The sequence below is a fragment of the Balaenoptera ricei genome, chromosome 2, assembly GCF_028023285.1.
Source record: "Balaenoptera ricei isolate mBalRic1 chromosome 2, mBalRic1.hap2, whole genome shotgun sequence".
NCBI classification, from domain to species: Eukaryota; Metazoa; Chordata; class Mammalia; order Artiodactyla; family Balaenopteridae; genus Balaenoptera; species Balaenoptera ricei.
The window spans coordinates 56874611-56895498 of NC_082640.1; the positions used below are offsets into that span (position 1 = coordinate 56874611).

The window sequence follows — 20888 nt, forward strand, 5'->3', positions numbered from 1 at the left end:
AAAGTAAAATTAAAAAGAAAAAAGTGTCAACTATATTTCAGAGTGTAAGTTATCTTTAAGTAACACAACTTGTCTCAAATATGCAGTCTCCCCAGCTCCCAAGACCCACGCTCTGCCATTCATTTAAAAATTTGTAAGTAAATACTCACTAGTAGGGAATGATGATTACTCCAGGATAGTGTCATCTCTCTGACCGCACAGGCACAGGGCACTGTAAAAAGCTCATCAACTGAGGTAAACTTGCAAGGAAAAGGAGTACCCTCCTATTCCAAATGCTTTGATTGAATGAACAAAGTCTAATTCAACACCACAGTTTCCTTCTATAGATGGCCTTACAAGGCCTTTCATCACATCCCTACTTTCCTTCAAGTATGTATGGCATAGTAAAGTAGAGGGGGCTATGTGTGAATCTTAGATGAACCACTTAACCCCCTGGGTCAAGTTTCATTACGTGTAAAGGTTATTACCTGACACCAGTCAGTGCACAAAGTCAAAGTTATGAAGCTGAAAAAAGTATCACAAACATTTTATCATAAGAATTAAAGAGAAAATTATTTAAATGAGTTGGTTAACAGGATTTACCTAATCCAAAATAACTTCAAGACCAGAAAAATCCCAGTCTTCACCCTGACCTCAAAAATAAAAACAAAAGGCAAAAAAATGTACAACAGTACCTCACAGTTTAATTTATGCATTTATTAGCTAATATTAATGCAGCAGAGGAGACAAAAGCTCACAAACACTCCACACATTTCACAAGACACATTGCAGGAAAAAAAAGTGACTAAGGATCAATAGTATCCTAGGGTCTTGGTGGACGCATTCCTGGGGGAGGTGGACCTTGAAAAGAAAAAGCAGAATTCCATGAGATCATAAAAAAATAGAAAAACATGTAAATATTCAGGGGCCTGGATAGCACCACTGAGAATATGTATACCCACTCACCTCTTATTCCTGGTGGAGGGGGTCTCATTCCTGGAGGGGGCATGCCTATTGGCGTCCCTCGAGTAGGAGGAAGCCCAATTGGTGGGCCCATGGGTGGTCTCATACCAGGTGGAGGAGCCATAATTCCTAGAATGAAAAATGGCAGAAATAAAGGCCTCATAAATCAGCTAAGATGGGAGCATTAAACACAAGATAATATTTAAAGAAATAAGCCTGGTACTAAGTAGAATTGAACAATTTCTCCTTGACCACTGCCATGCTGGCCATCCCAACTCAAAAGAGTCCATAGCCTTTCATTAAAAATCAGTGTCCAAAAGTGGAAAACATATTACAAGTTCCTAGTTAGGTAGTTAGGCTGGGCCTTAATTCAGTATCTTAGAGTATTTTTCATCATTACTCCTCAAGATGATACAATTTTTTCACAGATCCACACCTATATCTAAGAATCAAATTGTTTTAGTTCTTGTCCATCAATTCCTTACCTGGAGGTGGGGTTGCTCGACCAACAGGTGTAGGTGCAGTCCCGCGCCCTGGTGGATACTGAGTTGGGGCTCCAGCAATACTCGCAGTAGCAGCAACTGCAGCAGCTGCAACAGTGCCTCTTCCCTGTGGGGTCATTACCTGAGAAGGAATGGTTAGAAAGACAGTCAAGGTAAGGCACTTCCTTGCATCATTCAAATACAGAAAATAAGAGGTTGATCACAGACTATTAAACAAAAAATTAAGGCAATTCTGCACTTCTCCTGTTATTCTCATTTAAAAAAATCTTGGCACACTATCACATTCTCCTTTAAACTGAACATGCCCCCTTTTAACCTAATCAGCCCTTTTGCATTTTCTCAACTCCGGTTTATCCATCCATATTCCTCTTCACTCACCAACAGTGGTGAGTTACTATTATCATGGTGGCTTTAATCTACTGCCTTCCTAATGTGCATCTGTACCACTCTTCCCTCACCAACAGTGGTGAGTTACTATTATCATGGTGGCTTTAATCTACTGCCTTCCTAATGTGCATCTGTACCTCTCTTCCCTCTACAGCATACGCTGCTTACATAGTATAGCATGTACTTTCAGATTTTTCAATCTCCTCAGCCTCAGGTTCTAGGCACTTTCTCCCAATAATATAAAAACTAACGGTTCCTCACCTGTTGGGATGGCCCCCCAACCCCTCGGACAGGGCCTGCTAATCCAGCAGGAGCCTGGGGAATTGGAACACCAGCTGGAACACCTCTGCCGGCTGCCCTACCAACCCCAGGGCCTCCTGCAGCTCCAGCAAGTGGTACCCGAGCAATGCCAGTCTGAAACAAAAAAATTATAGCTTGAAATCAAATGACTTATGAAAGTTATCAATAATCTTATTCCTAAAAAACTACCCTTTTCCCACCATTTTCCCATTATCACCTATCTCATATTAGTTCTGTATTCAAAACAGCATCACAGGAGGCATCCTACAGATTAAATTGTACATTTGTCAAATTGTAAGCCCATATATTTTCACGACCCTACCAAGAGGAAATAAATCACCAACTCCTACCCATATCTAGGTTGCAGCCAGCATGTAGACTAACCCATCAGAAAACCCTTAACCTCCCAGTATAGACAAGCAAGAACTTACATCAAGTGCCAGGCACGTTTTACTTGACAAAGGCACACTATACTGTGCCTCTGCTGTACCCTGACTTAGCAAATATTTCAAATAATGTGATGTCCTTCTACATTAATGTTCTGTCCTGTCCTACATCTTCCTTACATCTTTGGGGGGTGGTCCCTCCACAGTCATGGAAACCAAGTTCTCCCCACGCAGCAACACCAGACCCAAAACCCGTTTTTCTTCACGCTCTGGCTGCTTAGCATTCTTTGGCCTGTAAATCAGAAGAAAATTTTAGTATGATAAGTTATGGATCACTCACTAACATTTTTATAGATAAGTATCAATGAAGACAATAATTGATGCCCAGATGCTCATGCTCAAACAGTTAATGAGTTATGACAAACAAAACTAGACTCAACTGACATATAAGGGTGAATGGCTCTTTTCCTATCGTACTTCAATCTTCCAGAATGTTCCCTCAATGTTATACTACAGCAAAACGAATTTCTTCTTTGTGAAACACAGATGCAAATAACGTAGCTAGGATTTTTTTTTTAATAGTACTGATTGCAAAACTTGGAATTTTACTTTTTTCTTTCAGTTTTACTGAGATATAATTGACATACAGCACTGTGTAAGTTTAGGGTGTACAGCATAATGACTTACATACTTCATGAAATGATTACCACAATACGTTTAGTGGACATCCAACACGTCTTATAAAAGAAAAAATGTTTTTCCTTGTGATGAAAACTCTTAGGATTTACTCTCATAACAACTTTCATATATAACATACAGCAGTGTTAATCATATTCATCATATTGTACATTACATCCCTTGTACCTAATTATCTTAAAACTGGAAGTTTGTACCTTTTGACCACTTTCATCCAACTCACCCTCCCCCATCCCCTGCCTCTGGTAGCCACAAATCTGATCTCTTTTTCTATGAGTTTCTTTTTGAAGTATAAGCGACCTACAACACTATGTTAGTTTCTGATGCACAACACAGTAATTCAATATTTCTATACATTATAAAATGATCGCCACTGGCTAAGACTTTAAAGACAGGCAAAACTGAAACCTCGAGTTTTCATGTTAAGATGGGATTTAAATCATTTTTTAACTATATAAGTAAATACTGATGACAGACAACTGAAATAAGGGATGGGAACAGCAAGAGGCAATGACAGCGTACCAGAAAGTTTTTAATAACAGACACCTGTTTATTCCTGGACTTACCACATACAATATAACCATGGGAAATTTTTTTGAAAACTTTTTTCTAACCTCTGTGATTCTAATTTCTTCATCTGTCAGCAGCAAAAATCATACATGCATGAGGCTTATACTACATACTACAGGTAATGCATTATTTAGGTGAGATTATCCCTGTAACTTACTGAAGGGTGAAACAGAAATTAAGAATATACCTAAAGCATTCATCAAATGTCTTTAGTATTCATCAACATTTTAAGTATTTTTAAAAATTCTTTTCAGTAAAAAGGCAGATTATTTAAACAAAAAATTAACATTGAAGCATTCACCATCCTAGAATTTCTGAAATGATCCAACTTTGTATGCAGGAAGAAGACTAAGAATGAATAAAAAGGGAAGGACAGGAATATGTTACTAATTCTATTCAGATTTGAGAAGAACAGACTTATAGCAGGCAGGCAAAGGTCATCATCACCTTTCTCTTCATATCTGAAATCCCTAAATGAAGTGGTCAAATTAAATTTTTGGACAGTATATCGTTAACTGTGGAAATAGAAGAAATAAAGCTAATGGTCAAGGGTGATGCCTTGTAAATTCTGCCAAGAGCCTGAAACAAAGCCATCTTGAACGTCTGGAGATATTACAAGCACTGACCCAAATACTCTGAATGAAAAGTCAACTGAATGGAAGTAGAATGTCCCTGGGATCTAGCAAGTGGCATGCTCTTATTGTTAAAGGAAGCTCCCCAATCACAGGTGCAAAGAGGGTGACCTCCTATGGTAAGGCACAAACACACAGAGGTTATTTCTGAAGAAACAGCATGGGCAAATCACAAAGATAAATAAGCAAGGGGGTTAGGGATTGAGACCAAATCAACACTCACCATGAGGATTCAGACAAAACAAGGGGCATGAAAACAGGCTGGCCGAACAATTGCTAGACACAGCCTGAATTATTCTATTCACATCTCAACTCCTCAACCATGAAGAGTAATTGTTATTCTTAAGGTTCCCTCAATCTGAAGGAATGTTGCAGATTAATGTTACCTATCATTTCTCAATTTTCTAAATAAATATAACTTGTTATTTTGATCATACCATACAGTCTTATTCCCAGTTTAGTTCATAATTGTATTTCCAAAATTAAAACAGTAGTGTGGATACAGCTGACTCTTAATACTGGGAGATTCATCCAATTCAGAGATGAGGCCAGGACATTGGACAAGAGACCATTCCTGTCTTTTCCCTACCTCCTTCAGTTACCCTCACTACTGTTCTGCCTCTCCCTCAGTATCCCACTGCCCAAACCCAAGTGGCCTTACTTGATCTTCCTGAACTCATCACAATCACAGAGGATCAAGTTCATATGCTTGTCAAAGGCCTTAAAGGTGCCAATGAAGATCCGGCCATCTTGCAAGATACATCTCATTCTATAGTCAATGTGCTGCAGCATCTTGCTGCTCTTTCCCACAGTCTGGAAGGAGTAAGAGAAGAGTTAGTCATCAGCTTGTCTGCAGCTACTTTCTAACCCTTTCCTGTTCCTTCTCCACTCCTATACCAATCCAAACCTGGCTTCCTTAACAAAAATATCATGCCTCCATTTCTTTTCTCCATACCTTTAAGATACTAGACCAAATTTGGACCCAGGGCCATTTATACTCCCCTATGGAACCCTCTGCTTCTCAGAATCCCTCCCTATGCAGTTTTCCATTGCCCTAAATATATTTCCTCCCCAGTAAAGATTCCCAAACCCAGTTCTCCCTTTTAGTATTCCATCATTTTAATCCCTGTCCTTTCCCCAATTCTAATCCCAAGCCCCACCCTCCTACAGAACACTTTACCCTGTTGGCTATTTCTTTTCCTCTAGACACCTAGCCAAATGGTGGGAAACTCCTATCTCCATCAAAAACTTTGCAACTCCCATCGACCCAATGCAAATACGATGTATCATTTCTCAGTTCCCTTTTAAAGGTCTCTGTCCTAGTTCCACCACACCCCACATCCCATATCATTCAGAACTTTGATCAATGTTCCTCAAACTCTTTTTCTTTCATTTCTGTCCCGCTAAGGCACCTTTTAAAAATATTTTCATCCTAATTGCCCACTCCAATGAAACTTTAATATGCAGAAATACTGTATCTATTTACATACTGTGGCCCTTTGGAAGACCACAAACCACTGTAAAATCTAACATTCTTCCCATTCCTCAAAAACTAATTTTCAGTCCCTTTGGATATCTTTCCAGTTAATATATGTTCTTGATTAGCTAAACTTAAACAGAAACACAAAATGGATTAGAATGCTCTATTTCTCTCTACAGACAGCCTTCCTTTGAACCAATCAAGCCTCAAAGCCCCAAACCCCTCCATTTTTCTTTCCCTGCTGATTCCGCCAAGGCCTTTCCCTTGGCTGTGGTTTCGCTGGACCCTCCATTTTTAAAGTAGTCTTTTTATCTATTGAAATCTGACCTCAGAGTCCCCCATCTGCAGGACGGTCCCTTACCACTGTAATTATGACCAAAAACTCTCTTCTGTATTTCCTCACAATGCAAGATTTCTCTTAAGATGTTTCCCAAACCATTATACCAACTGTAACAGGACAACAGACATAGGTCTTCACCAGTTGTTATTCCATGAAATGATGCGTCATATCTATAGATTAATTCCATATTAAGAACCCCCAAACACCCCACACTCTGGAAATCTATTATATTGGGCATTTACATTAGCTTCTCACCCCTCTGCCCTAATATACATCTTACCATGATTGCTGCTCCACCAAATCCAATGTCCACAGGGAAGTTTCAGGATCCTTAAGACCTAAGGGAAGGCTACAGATAAAGGTATGATGCAGGTTCTCCTACAAACAACGCAAGCTGGGGCGGAAGCTTCGAATAGTAGATGGAGCCTGCAGAGGAAAGCATGATCTAGCTGCACTGCAATCTACCATGTTTTAAAACAGGTAGACAATTTTGCATGAAAAGCACTATAAGAGACATTCAAAAATATCCCCTCATGCTCTCATACCCACCAAGTAAACACCAAATTTCACTATTCCATCACCTTAACTCCCACATTGTACACACCCAGAGTTAACAGGTGGTTAAATTTAATTTTACACAGAAATTCTTAAATGTTTCAAAAATAAGCTTCATTTTCCATTCCCAAAATGTATTATTTTCTCTTTCCATCCTTATTTAAGGTAGTGTTTCATTCTCTGGTCACAAATTAACACCAAGTCATCTCAACTTCAACATTTTGGTATCCTTAAGTTTCTCCATCTGAGTTAGTCCAAACTTTTGCTCCTTGGCTGAACCACCTAAATGTTTTCTACCTCAGTGTTCCCTTTCCTTAAGCCAAAGTCCCTTCAAAATAAGCTAGGAAATCTCCCTTCACCAAGAACTTAATGTATTATCATATACCTGCTTAAGATGTCCTTTGTTAAAAGGGGACATACAGCTACTAAATGCTTACACAGATATACGGTCAACTTTCTTAGCAATCAAAGAAATAAGCATTAGAACAATACTCTCATTTTCCCCCAATATACTTAAGAAAATGCTTTGAATAAGTATGAGAACCAAACCTAGCCAAAACTGGTAAAGGGTCTCAAACTAATCATACTCATTTAAAAGGAAACACACAAATTATGTTCCTTTTGAATGGGAATTTGGATTTATGCATAAAAGTAACTCAGTATCATAAACAAAATCTGGTATAATTGTACTTTTAACAATGCAAACATTTCCAGTAAGATTGTTGTCTCCACTGTTTTTTCAATAGAGAAAATTTACAAACAGTAAACTGCTTAAGTACATTTAAAATCATCTATTTTAGGATGTGAAAATGAAATCATTTAAATAGTGGTTATGAACTATGGCAACATCAAAACAATAAGGTAAAAAATGGTGAGGATACCATTATACATGTGGAACTATAACACTAGATTAGAAGAGATCATAATGATATAAAATAAATAATTCAGTAAGGATGGTAAAATGCAGAGGGGATGTTTCCCTATAATTACCAAAATTTGATGGCAGTTCAATACATTTTTATGAGAACTTGGAGGGTATCAGGTTTTCTAATAAAATAAACTGATCATTACTCAGAATATCTTCCAAGCTTTTTTCTCCACATGCAAACTGCCATGCATCCTTTGTGCAGCTTTTCCTGAAAGTCAATCCTCCCCGCAATAAATGTAGTTTCTAATCCAAATTCACATGAGAAGTTTAAGGCCTATAATTCAGATGTTCTGAATTCTGATAGGATTCTCTATAAAGCAGACTATAAATTCAGGAATACTTGGTATATGTTTGAATCACTACCAATTTCCATTTTTATGATAGCATATCTAAGATTTAAGATCTTCATCAACCCATGGAGACAGGAAGTAAATTAAGTGGTTGTCTGAACTAGGGGTGGAAATGGGGAATGAATTAAATGGGCACGAGGGGATCTTACTTGGGTAATGGAAAATACTAAGAGTATGTGTTGCATTGACTGCAAAATTCCATAAATTTACTAAAAAGCACTTGTTTGTAACTGGGTAAATTCTATGGTATAGGAACTATACACCAAGAAAGCTGTTTTTAAAAAGTAAACTGTCTGGACTTTCAAATAATGGTCAAAATCCATAGTAAGATTACTTTTTACACTGCCATTGGTGCCCTCAAAGAAAACAAACACAGCTAAACGTTCAACAAGACACTACTACTGAAGCTCACTCCCTTACCAACAATGGAGACGTGCTACCGGACAATGAGCCACAAGACAGTGATTATTAGGAAAAAAAAGGATGTAGCTGGATGTAGCTTTTCAAAACTTCATTTAAAGGGAAGAAATGTAATCACAAAAAGGTTTCAGATGTAAAGATTAATATAATGGAAACCAGTATCAAATGTGCATTTAAGGTGGGAATTTGTAGTCACCTCTTCCAGTAAAAGTTTAAAATTCAGAGACAGGGCTTTTACCTTCAAGTGCCAAACAGATTTTAGAGTTGAGATTTCCCAATCCAACCCGTTTCAAATGTTTTATCCCGCTTGGCCTTTCAGTGAACACATACCTCATCAGCCCTAGTTCATAGAGTTTAGCTATTAAGAGATCAACAAATGCAAACAAGATTTCCTGGTATAGTGGATCAGAACAAAAAAGGAAGGCCAGTCAGGCATGCGTCTGTCCATCTAACCTGTTTGAGGTTCCAAACCCCTCCCATACCCACTATCTTGTTACCCAGTTATCGAGTATAAAAATGCATCTGGTGATTTGAGTCATGGACTAAAGAACTGGAGACCTCAGAACTGGGGATGTAATATGTATAAAATAATTTGCATAATAGGAGATACACATTTCACTCAGAATAGGGGTTGACTGACTGGGGAGGTTAAGAAACGCTTCCCTTAATGAAAGGGACTTGAAATTTAGGAACAATTATCTCTCGTCCCTGAATTTAGCAGACCATAATCATGAACTCTTGTAAGGGAAAGGAGATATATCACTTTGTAGAATGATTAAATGTATCTCTACAGTAAAGGAGAACAAAATGCTTTATAAGGAAGAAAACAAGAGCAGCAATATCACACTGCATTAAGGAATTAGCAGTTACAGTAAATCTCCTGATGAAAGTGCACATAAGCAAAAAAATGGCCCCGAGACCCTGACCAAAAACATCCTGGGATTCCTCAGAGGAGGAAGTTCTCAAACTTTTGAAACGTGTGGAGTTTGAAATGATTAAACTACATAAATATGTAAAGCTTCCTTAAATCAAAGGATATGATGGTCAGACTTGGCCAAGCAACATGTAAGAAATGAGAAGTCTCAGAATAATGGTAATGTATTAGTGTTCATTCTCCTGGTTAAATAACAGACCCTTCACAGAAAAAAAAAATGCAAAAAGTCTAACATGAGAAAACACAAATAAGTGGAAACTTAATCCACAAAGCAATGCCATTTAAACCAGAGGAAAACAATTTTTCCCTTTTTGAAACTATTTATCAAAGGGAAAAAAAAAGACAACAAAGGTAGTACTTAGAAATTATCACTCTAGCAAGTATTCTTGATGGCAATCAAGAATACTGCTTGAAAAAAAAAAAAAAAAGAATACTGCTTGAATACTGCTTATAATGCTGTTAGAAAGCAACATAACAAAACATTTAAGAATCATACTAGTATTTATACCCTAAGCCCAAAATTGGATCCTTACCCTAATAAATTAAAAATACCAAATATATCTTAAAAATATAGAACTAAAATTCATAACAGCATAGCAAACTAGGGGAAAAAAACACAAGTACAAAGGAAAAGTAAATCATGAATGGACCATCATTTATTCATTACAAATGATAATTGTGACTACTGTGTAATAAAATGAAGGAACATTAATGATATACATGTAAGTGGAATAGTTTAAAAGCATGATTACAATTAACTACATTTTCAAAAGAAAAGCAGAAGGGCAAAATGAAAGAAAATTCAACCTCATGCTGCTGCCGTTGAAACACGGGTATTTAAAGTCTGTGGTTTACTTTCCCATTTTTCTTGGCTATCACTCACATGATTTAGATTTTTATAATGAAAAAGAAAACATATCAACTGTTAAAATGCCTTTACCCATTTACATGTATAGCAGACTTTAGCACTAGTCTCAGACCTGACCCTTATCCCAGAAATTCATCTGGTTCTCTACCCTGGAATATTTACTTCATATACTCTCCTTCTACAACCCCTTTCCCTCCACCACATTGTATATTATCACCACTCCCTTACTGGCTCCACCTTAGTGTTTTCATCTTTGAAAGTGGTTCTCTAAGAGAGTAAGAGAGAGATTAGCCAACTTTTTCTTTTAAAGGGAAAGATAATAAATATTGTAGGCTTTGCCTGCCATTCAGTCTGTCACAAATACTCCCATCTGCCACTGTACTGCCAATAACAGCCACAGGCCATACGTAAATAAATAGACATGGCTGTGTGCCAATAAATTTACAAAAACAGGCAATAAATGGGCCAGATACTGTACCAACTCCTGCTCTATAACAATCCTAGCACCTAGTACTGTTTAGATGAAACGAGCACTTGAAACTCAGAAAACTGGATGGCCCTACTTACAGATCATAATGTATAATTTAAATATTACTTTACTCAGGAACTTACAAGAGTACGTGAACTGCACTGAGGAGCCAAAAAATTCTTGGTTAAAAATAGTCAATTATGCACACTTACTCATTTAAAAATGCCCTTACTCTGGGGAACAGCTGAGGACAATGATCAGATTCTATCGCCTGAAATCAATTCCACTGTCTTGCAATCAAATCCAATCAATTACTGGAGAATGCTGGGTAAAGGATTCAGCTGGGGAGGGTTTTCCCTTTGCTTTAAAATTCGAAATGATGGCCGTAAACAGGCCTAATTAATTTGAGTTGAGGGGTTATATTTCAAAATGGAAATAAAGAAAATCTAGAAGAAAACTCATCTATAAACCCCTTTCCTCTCGTGGTTTCTAAAAAGTATATATTAAACCCTTTGGATTGAGATCTTAATTTTTAAAAAGTCGGAAAGGAAAAATAAAGTATTAAATCAAAATTAATAGCGTTTTCCTAAAAATCTAAGCAACCAACACAAGAAGACACATTGTAAATAAATCTACGTAACATTGAAAAATCACAGATTAATAGCTTTATTACATTGTCAGCTGATTCGAACACATTGGTAAAAAAAGGTAAGAAAAAGATAAAACAAAAAAATAATTAGTAAATAAGCATGGGAAATACTTAGCTTCTCATTTGCTAATGGATGTGATGTGTATTTATAATTCAATAGAAACAAATTATATATAATTAACATAAGCAATGAAGATGAAAGTGTAACTGACACTATATTTTTTTCATGATAATAAAGACTAATAATTCATAATACAATTCAGAAAATGTACCTTAATTTCAAATTCCTTGCCTCAATTTATTTTTACATCTGCATATCCAAGGAAATGATCCTATCTAAAGTTTTATTCAAAGCAATTCACTGAAGTTTTATTTCAAACTACCAGCAGAAAAAATGAAGTCTCTCACAAAAAGAAATTATAAAACATATTAGCAGGATATTCAGCAGCTATTTATAATGAAATATTTTTCATATGTTAACTTGAAAATCAGTACAAGTTAAATATGAATAAAACTACCTAAAAAGCAAGGACTATACAATGTCTGGAAAGTAATACATGACAAGTGTTAGGGTAAAAGCATTAAGATCCTGCTTTTACTTTTTTAAACTTTCTGCTATGTGTTTATTTGTATGAAGCCTTTAAGAAAAAAAATTTCTTTGGACATATCCCCAATAATTAAATGACCTCCAAACACCCTACCCTTTAATTAGTTCTTTATTCTTGATCATGACTGCATCGACTCTAACCTGTTTTGTTTTGTTTTGTTTTCTCTCTTGGAATCAGCTACCTGGGTGTTCCAATACTGCTTTAACCACCTCTTGGTGTCTCAGCTAAGAATGCCTGTCTCAGTTCCGCCTGGAAATCCACCACAGGTACTTGCTGCTGCTGCTGCTGAGATCGCCTTGGATACAGGTGACACCTATGACAAGAGCACAATACACATAAATGAAAAGACATTTTCCTATATAGATAACAATGTGAAAGAAAACACAGAGACCCTTACATTTAAGGAGATCCTCATTTAGGGTCAGAGCATGCCATTACCTTATGAAGAAAGTATAAAACAGGAGACTTCACACAGAGTTACTGGGACTGAGGGATACTTACCCTCTTTGGGGATACTAGCAAGGAACTTAAAAAAAAAAAAAAAAAAAGAGCTCTTTTTGTTTAAAATGCCCTGTGAAAGTACCGTCAGTATAATATCCACTACTTACTTTCCAATCTGGAAACAATTCTTTAACCCCCAAGGAGGGAGGTGGGCATTTGTTAAGGCATTTCCAGTGAGACATTAAGGCTGTCATTCATGCTGACAAGAAGTCACTACCTAAAACAAAGAACTTCCAGGGCCCAGGCTATTTAAGCTCTTAAACTATGTAAACAACCATCTATTAGTCATCAGGGAATTCTGGAAAAAAATGCTCAACATATTCCTACCTATCAGTCATCTGGCTGTGAATCTGATCCTGAGGATAAGAGATGCAGGAGGTTACACAGTTGCTGGCTAATAATACAAGCACGAAAAAAAAAAAAAAAATCACCAGCCAATTCTGCCCTTGCTGTTAAGTATATATATATGAAAATATTCAACAGCAGCTGGATTTGAAAATGGGACTGTGATAAAAGGTTTTCCACTATTTTCTGTAGTTTTTAAATAACATTTTTAACATTCTGTTATATAATAAAGAATTAGGCTGGACTTTGTCCATCGTTCCTAGGAGGTAACCTCTAATTGTCTGAGTTTAACAAGTGATAGCAGTATCTTTGTTATTCATGGTGGGCCTCTGGGATCACACCAAAGTTAATGTTAACTAGATGACTCAGGATTAAAGCTGGGCTTAGAGAATATCAATACTGCTTACCTGTTCCTATAATCCACTCACAAAGTGGATAAAGGTGGCTGGGGAAATTACACTATTTTCCTAACTCAAAACTCCCCTCAGATTCTTCCCCTAGTGCAGCATCCTCTAGTATTTTTACATAATATACATAACAGACATCAGGAAAATGAAGTTATTTCTTCTTCAAAAGCAACAAAATATTTCCATAGATATTGACAAACTAATGACACCTAAAGCAGTCTTTTACAAGATTAGGACATGATAATCTGTTATACTGGTCCACATTGATGCTGCACTGGATAAAGGCTCTAATAAAATATAACAAATATGATAGAACCTTCACCCACTAACAAAGATCCTCCCCCAAGAAATCCCCTCCACCCATACCTCCACCAATCTCTAAACTACATCAAGATATTTCTAGAGAGTCTGGGGAGGAAAAAAATGGCACTTTTAAAAACTCTGAAGTTACAAGAGACTGAAGGGGAAAAATGACATTACCATATAAAAGAAAATAAGCAAATGCCTATTATAAAGGACAAACTATATAAAATATTCATTCTTAAATATTCCTTTTCAAAGTAATTTCCAAAACGAAAATGTAACAAAGAATAATGAACTATGAAGAATAAGTAAAATAAACATGGGAAAATGGAGAAATCTTTCGCCTCACCAATAATTTTAAATGTGCAAATATACTGAAATTTTTCCACATATAAAATGAACAAGTAACAAAAATAAGACACAAAATGTTACCCACTTTTTACAACAATTTCTGTAAGAAGCTTTATATTTGAAGTGAAATAAAATACAAATAAATATTAATAACTACAGCTGACCCTTGAACATGGGTTTGAATTGCGTGGGTCTACTTATATGTTGAGATTTTTTCCAATAAATATATTGGAAAAGTTTTTGGAGATTTGTGACAATTTGAAAAAACTTGCAGACAAACCACAGAGGATAGAAATATCAAAAAAAGAAAAAGGTATGTCATGAATGCATAAAATATATGTAGATATACATTTAACATAAAAATATGTGTTAATCAACTGTTTATGTTATCAGTAAGGCTTCTGGTCAACAGCAGGCTACTAGCAGTTAAATTTGGGGGGACTCAAAAGATATATGGGGATTTTTGCCTATGTGGGGGGTTGCACCCCAACTCCCTTGTTATTCAAGGGACAACTGTAATTTTCAGATTGACTGCTCTTACCTTCATTGTAATAACTAAGAAAAGCAAACAACCTAAATATCCATCAGTAAGCTAATGATAAATGTAACTATGTTATTACAGCACCCATACTCTGCAATTTGTAAAATAAGGTAGATTTATATGCACTGACATGGAAAGATCCCCAAGGCACATTGTTACAGAATAAATCTCATGTATGTAAACAAACAAATCACAAAAATGCCTCCCCTCACCCCATGTGTGTACGCATGAATGCATAGGAAAAGGTTTGAAACAATAGAGATCAAAGTACCTGAGGATTATATCTGGAGAGAGAAGGGGAATGGACTAGTGGTATACTGAAGTAGGCACTCACTTTTTATCTCAAAATTATGTGTTAAGAAGAGATTATATTCATATATTACTAATACTTATAATTTTGAAAAATAACAGCTTTAGGAAAGAAAAATGATGTTACCCACAGATACTGTCAAGATTTGTGGTAATGACAAAATGCACATAACTGTAGACTCAATATATACCATGTCATTAGAAATGTTAATATATTTTTAATTGAAATGTCCCTTCTAGAAACACATATGCATATCCTAAATAAATGAAGGGAAAAAATGTATACAAGTTTTTAACTGGATAAATGTACTAACTAAAAATAAAATTCTGAATATTGCAAAGCAAGCATGAATACATAAATTAACATCTCTTCAAAGCACAGAACATTTTGCAAGCACAGAAAAAGTGACTTAGTAACAATATAAATACAGCAGAAATAATTTTAATATAAATATGTTGAAGGATGTAGAATTTTATGAAGATACCACTCACCCACACATATATGGAAAAAAGGGAAATACGTATTACTAAAATTTTAACAAAAGTTGAGTTAAGTTAGGATGGCACGGTTAAGGATGATTTAACTGCTTTTTTGCTATATCGATATAACATGCACAAGCTTCTTTCATTAATTAAATTCATTTCAAGCCCCTGATCACAGGATATTTTGTTCCAATTTGAAAATGCCCTAAATTGGTTCTCAACGCTGACTGTACTCACTCCTGGTTGCTCAGTGAGGCTGTTCTTCTCCGTTTGACTTGGACTTCTACCTCTGGTACGTGCTGTTCTGTGGTCCGTCTCAGGTGTAAACGGTCCCTGAAGCAGAAAGAGGATTTGTTTTATACACTTCATCAATTTTTGAAATAACCATTTCTTTAAAGATTATAGGAACTTCCCTGGTGGTCCAGTGGTTAAGAATTTGCCTTCCAATGCAGGGGACGCAGGTTCAATCCCTGGTCGGGGAACTAAGATCCCATGTGCCGCAACTAAGACCCGACGCAGCCAAATAAATAAATAAATAAAGATTATATTCAGAACTCTATTTAGTATGATGGGAGTTTTTAAACTCCATCTAATTAACCTAATTAAATCTAATTAAAACACGGTAGAGTGATGTATGTCAATTATATCTCAATAAAACTGAAAAGAAAAAAAAGTAAAATTGAAATCTTAGAATATCTTTATCCACCAATAGTCAAAAATCTATCCTAAAACCACTTTCTCCCTTTAGCATCCCTTTGACCTCAGAAAACTTGGAAGAAAAACTATCAAAAAATTAAGCAAAATTGTGTATTCCTACATATATTCACACATACAGATAAAAAACTATACACTTACAGAGATACATTTATATACAGGCATACTACCCATACCTACATATCCCTGAAAAAATAACAACGTTGATTCTAAAAATGGTTTGAAAAATAGTTTACTATGATAGATCATTTCGTATAGTGGAATAAAGAATAAAATTTAAATTTCAAAATGTCTAAGCAACCTCTTGTGCAAATGCTTCTTAGGATTTGCAAAACAAGAAATTTTAAAACTGTTTAAAAAAAAGAAACATAGCCACTGACATTATAATCTGCAGAACAGCGCACAAAATGTCTGCTCAAGGGATCTGAACATGAAATCTACTTGGGTCATCCAGATTAGAAACTACAGGAACCACTCATGAAATTGAAATTTTAAAATGTCAAATCAGAAAGGAGAGAAAGGCATTTTACACAAGTCATGCAATGTAATTTTTCAAAGGCAGAATTCAAAGGACACATCCCAAAAGATAATTCCCTGAACCTGTGCTTTTAGAATTCATGTTTAGATTATGCAAAGTAACCAAAATAGCCTACCAATGACCCCAAATTGTTTTCTTGCTTCAAAAACTTCAATGTTCTAATCAAGCAGTAGAAAAGACCATTTTTTAAAAAATCACATATCAGATTTTTAAATGGTAAAAGTACTGTAAATACTTTGCTAATTTCCTTGACCTTTGATTAGACAATGTGACAACACCTAAAGTACCTAATGAGAAAGAAATCCATAAATACGATTTCATCAAAAGTGAACATTTCAGAAAATTAGCATTTAAGAAAATAAAATGTTGTTATATGTACATAATGTTAATTTTTTGCTCCAAAATCACTTTCATTAAAAAAATACTAATCTGGAAATGCACTGAAAAGAAAATGTGATGAGATCACACAATATTTTTCCTAACGGCCTAATATTCTATCAAATATTTAGGATGCCTTACACCTCTCCCCCCAAAAAAACCTCAATTATAAACGGCCTAATATTCTATCAAATATTTAGGATGCCTTACATCTCTCCCCCCAAAAAAACCTCAATTATAAACTCAATGACTAGGACCTCAAGAATGAGAAATAAAAATAAAAAACACAAATATAATGTGAGGTAATCCCAGTCTGTGATCTTCCAACAAATATAAGACGATCAGTGTCTCCAAAAAAACCCTATAGAATCATCAAAAAGAATTCTGAGCCACCCAGCATTCAGGAATCAGAAAATAAACTTCTCTGCCAAACCTTTATTAGTGAAGGATGCGGCCTTAACCGTCAACAACTCTTGCTCAACGTACCTTGCTTTAGAAAGCAACACACAGTCCTTCGACTAAGTGTCCTTGCTCTAAACTTCAGAAAGCATTCACACTCCCTCCCCATCCTCAAAAAGCCGTGGTACTATGCCAAATATTCACAAGGCAGGAGAGAGACCTTCAAACTTCAGCTCTTTCCACAGGGGCCGCCATATTGAGGTCCTGAGCCCGAGGGCAAGACTACAAAATGGCGGACCAGGAATGATGCACACTCATCTTGCAAAGGGCCAAATGATCAGAAGTTCATATTTGAAGCACTATCTTCCTACAAGCAGAAAAAAATAGGTGCAAATCGTAAGTATCGCAAAATACCAGACTCCTGCTATTTTTCAAACTACTCGAAAATAATTCCAGAACAAAGCTTCCCAGGCTTCTGAATTTATATTTTCCTTAATTACATTCTAACTCAGCACACAAACAGGCGTACTGTTTATGATGCACGAGAAAAAAAAGAAAAAAAGGCAAGCCCATCAAAATCCTGCAAAGAAAGTCCTTAAAAATATCCCCCCAAAAGTCAAAGTAGTGGAATACATAATACGGGAATAGTTACTTTGTTAATTATCCTTTCTCAGCAAATATTCACAGCAGCTCCAACTTCAAAAATGATGGAACGAAACCATTAATTTAAAAATCCGATTAAGGGCAAGAATTCACTAATCCCACATACACCCACATTCTACTTTTCTCTCTCCAGTCCTCCTTGAGCAAGCACAACTCAGCCCTCAGTTCCTAGGAGCCCTGGAGGAGCTACGACCCCCTGATTTAAGGAAAGTTATCTATAAAGATGACATCACCAATGGAATATCCAGCGATTAAGAAATACGACAGACACTTAAAAGAGATGCAGTTGTGGAATTATATAACCTGGAAAGTTGAAATCAGAGGTTATAGGAACGGGAGTTGTCTAAAGGGATACTGAAGCCACCTGAATGTGGCGAACAGTTAAGATTGTTCACAATAAAACCTACGGAGAATCTACAAAAATGGAAAAGCACCTGCACCGGTGATGGAGGCTGTCTTAAGTAGCACAGTAAAATCCCGGAATGCCCTCACCTCTCTTGGCCTCCAGGCCCCCGCCTCTCCCTTAAGCGTGACAGAAAACCAGGGGCACAGTGCGGCTGCCCTGCCATTCCAGGCAGGAACAGAATGTACAAATTGCCCCCTGTATAAATCTCTGGTCTCCCCACCTTCCCCACGCCACTGCGGCACTGCAGGGAAATGGTGGAATGCCAGGCAGACGCTGAGCAAACCTGTCTCCTTCCTCCCCTCCCCCTACCCCCACTGCAGCACAGTAGGGAAGAAAACAGGGATTGGGCACACAGGCGAAGGAGGTGGCTGGCCGCCCCACACAGCAAAGGCTGCGCAAACCCCGTCCCCCGCAGCATGCCCCACTGCAGGGGGGAGGTGGTGTCGTCGCTGCTGCGCCTGCGCACCCTGAACCCACACCTTCCCTACTGCGGCATTAGGACGCGGCAGCCGCCCACCCAGGCCCACCTCCTCTACCTAGCGCGTCGCTTTGCAGAGGGTGCGGCTGACACCCCTGCCAGGCAGAAGTGGCACAGCTGCCCCTCCCACACTGCGGCACTGAGGGGGAGGGGCAGCACCCCCCCCACCCCTCGCGCCTGCGCAGACCCGTACAGCTGCGGCAGCAGCCATCTTCGCGGAGCTGCACAATGGCAGTGACGTGACACCGACCCCCGCGCACTCCCGGGCTGGCCTTCGAAATTTTCATTCCAAACGCAGGGAAAACCTATGCGAACGACAGACACCCCTACGTGTCACATCCCAGAACGTGGCAGGTCCCCCGCAAGATGCACTAAACAGGCTGTGGACATCACATCCCTCATCTTACACCAAACCCACAAATGGGAGAAATATAAAGGAGTTAAGTATATAAGGACCGGACATTTCTGCAGCCACCCCTTCAGTTGAGGCGCAGGGTAGGAGTTTCGCAACAGTATTCAAATTCTAAGAGCACCACCAGTCACACAAAATTGAACGTTCTCTCTTTTCTTCAAACGAATGGCCTCCTCCAACTGCCCGCCCCCGCCCCTGCCCCTCCCCCTCCACCCCCTCTACCACTGCCCAGAGGGCCACTCTGCGAGACCCGCAGCCCTGTCACGGCCCCACCGCCACCCTGCGGCCCCCGTCATCGCTGTCACCCCGCCATCCCCACACACCGTGGCAACACAGGCCACCCCACCACACTCCCGCCACCCCCTCCAATCACCCCCGCCACAGCCACCGCGGTCACCCTGCCGCCTCCTCCAATCACCCCCGCCACAGCCATCGCGGTCACCCCGCCGCCCCCTTCATATCAGTGCCATAGGAGGCACCCCAACCACCCCCTCCCACTACTGCCACACACCAGTGCCTCCGCGGACACAGCACCTGCTGCCCCTTGGCCAGTACTGCGGCCCCACTGACCCCACCCCGTGTACCCTCCCCCACCTCACACACCGCGGTGGCCACCGCGATGTACCCTCGCCACCCGCAGTCACGGCCTTGGACCTCAAGGACAAAGGGCCACCCTAGAGAGGGTCTGAGGGGACGCGACACGACGGTGCAGACACGCCAAGACCTGACAAGACGCGGACAGAATACCCCCGAGGAGGGTCAGCCCAGCCCCAAGCCTCCAGAAGGTGTCCTATCCGGCCTCCGGACAAAGAACTTGAGGGCCCAGATCCCCAGTAAATACTGAAATACTTCTAGTTCTGGAAGCCTGGGATATCATGCAAACAAAAATGTTTCCCATGCTGCCTCTGAGGGAAGACACCACACAGCTGACCTGGCCCGCTCCATCGCGCCGCTGGCCGCTCCTCAGAACACACCGTTAGGCATCTCCGGCAGCAGCTCCACTCTACGCGGCCTTTGCCGGGGCGGCACCAAGAAATACGCCGGCTCTGCCTGCGCGTGCGCGGCAACCCCCTCACCACCGGGCCTTGGGCACGCATGCGCATCTGTTTGCCGCAGTAGCCAGGTGCCGCAGCCCTGCAGGTGCCCCGGCGCCCTACCTGACAGGAAAAACTGGGGGATGGTATCTTCCAGACCCCAGGTGATCAAAGCACGGGGTCCTTAGGGGTGAGGGGACTCCAGGAGCCACCACCAGCCTGCAGTTAATGGCTCTTAGAGTCGCACTAAATGTTACAGTGGTACTTCCACCCAGGGGAGTGGGAATTATTTATTTTTTGGGAACTTTATAAAGTCCGTACCTTTTTCAGATTTCCTTAGGTTTTTCCCCAGTGTCCTTTTCCTGTTGAAAGGTAACACAAATATTATGTTCAGTAGTCATGTTTCTTTAAACTCCTCTTGGCTGTGACAGTTTAGCTTTTTTTGGTTTTGTTTTTTAACTTTTACCATGTTTATATTTTTACAGTGATCATTAATTACTTTAAGAATTAAAAATAAGTATTATTAAGATAAAACAAAATCAAACTTCACTCTAAGCTCTAATGTACTTGACTGTCAGTTTCCTGACTCATCTTCACCCTTTTCTAACC

The 20888-nt window shown here is 38.7% G+C and overlaps 2 protein-coding genes across 8 annotated transcripts; both read right to left on the reverse strand.

Moving 5' to 3' along the window:
• Positions 1-663: 663 nt before the first annotated feature.
• Positions 664-6608, reverse strand: SNRPN (small nuclear ribonucleoprotein polypeptide N). The gene is made up of 7 exons (XM_059912639.1): positions 6517-6608; positions 5078-5229; positions 2699-2810; positions 2094-2246; positions 1428-1566; positions 946-1071; positions 664-840 (listed from the first exon to the last, which is right to left on the reverse strand). The coding sequence occupies exons 1-7, from the start codon at positions 6517-6519 to the stop codon at positions 803-805; spliced, it is 723 nt and encodes a 240-aa protein (XP_059768622.1). The 5' UTR covers positions 6520-6608; the 3' UTR covers positions 664-802.
• SNURF (SNRPN upstream open reading frame) lies at positions 6517-20290 on the reverse strand. Of its 7 annotated transcripts, none has more exons than XR_009500754.1 (4): positions 20177-20289; positions 15495-15590; positions 12158-12330; positions 6517-6585 (listed from the first exon to the last, which is right to left on the reverse strand). XR_009500754.1 is itself a non-coding variant. In XM_059912642.1 (4 exons), the coding sequence occupies exons 1-3, from the start codon at positions 20188-20190 to the stop codon at positions 12219-12221; spliced, it is 222 nt and encodes a 73-aa protein (XP_059768625.1). In that variant the 5' UTR covers positions 20191-20290; the 3' UTR covers positions 6526-6585; positions 12199-12218. The 7 variants fall into 7 exon arrangements, 4 of the variants coding, with proteins under 4 accessions (XP_059768625.1, XP_059768623.1, XP_059768627.1 ...); XM_059912642.1 differs by having other exon boundaries at positions 6526-6585; positions 12199-12330; positions 20177-20290; XR_009500755.1 differs by having other exon boundaries at positions 6543-6574.
• Positions 20291-20888: the final 598 nt, after the last annotated feature.

Coding starts and splice junctions, on each gene's coding strand:
- SNRPN (XM_059912639.1), bottom strand. Junction 2,247..2,698: donor AGGGACCACCCCCCAAAGAT/GTAAGGAAGATG, acceptor TTTTTGTTTCAG/ACTGGCATTGCTCGGGTACC. Junction 1,072..1,427: donor TCGAGCAACCCCACCTCCAG/GTAAGGAATTGA, acceptor TTTTCATTCTAG/GAATTATGGCTCCTCCACCT.
- SNURF (XM_059912642.1), bottom strand. Junction 12,331..15,494: donor GCCTCACTGAGCAACCAGGA/GTGAGTACAGTC, acceptor CTCTTGTCATAG/GTGTCACCTGTATCCAAGGC.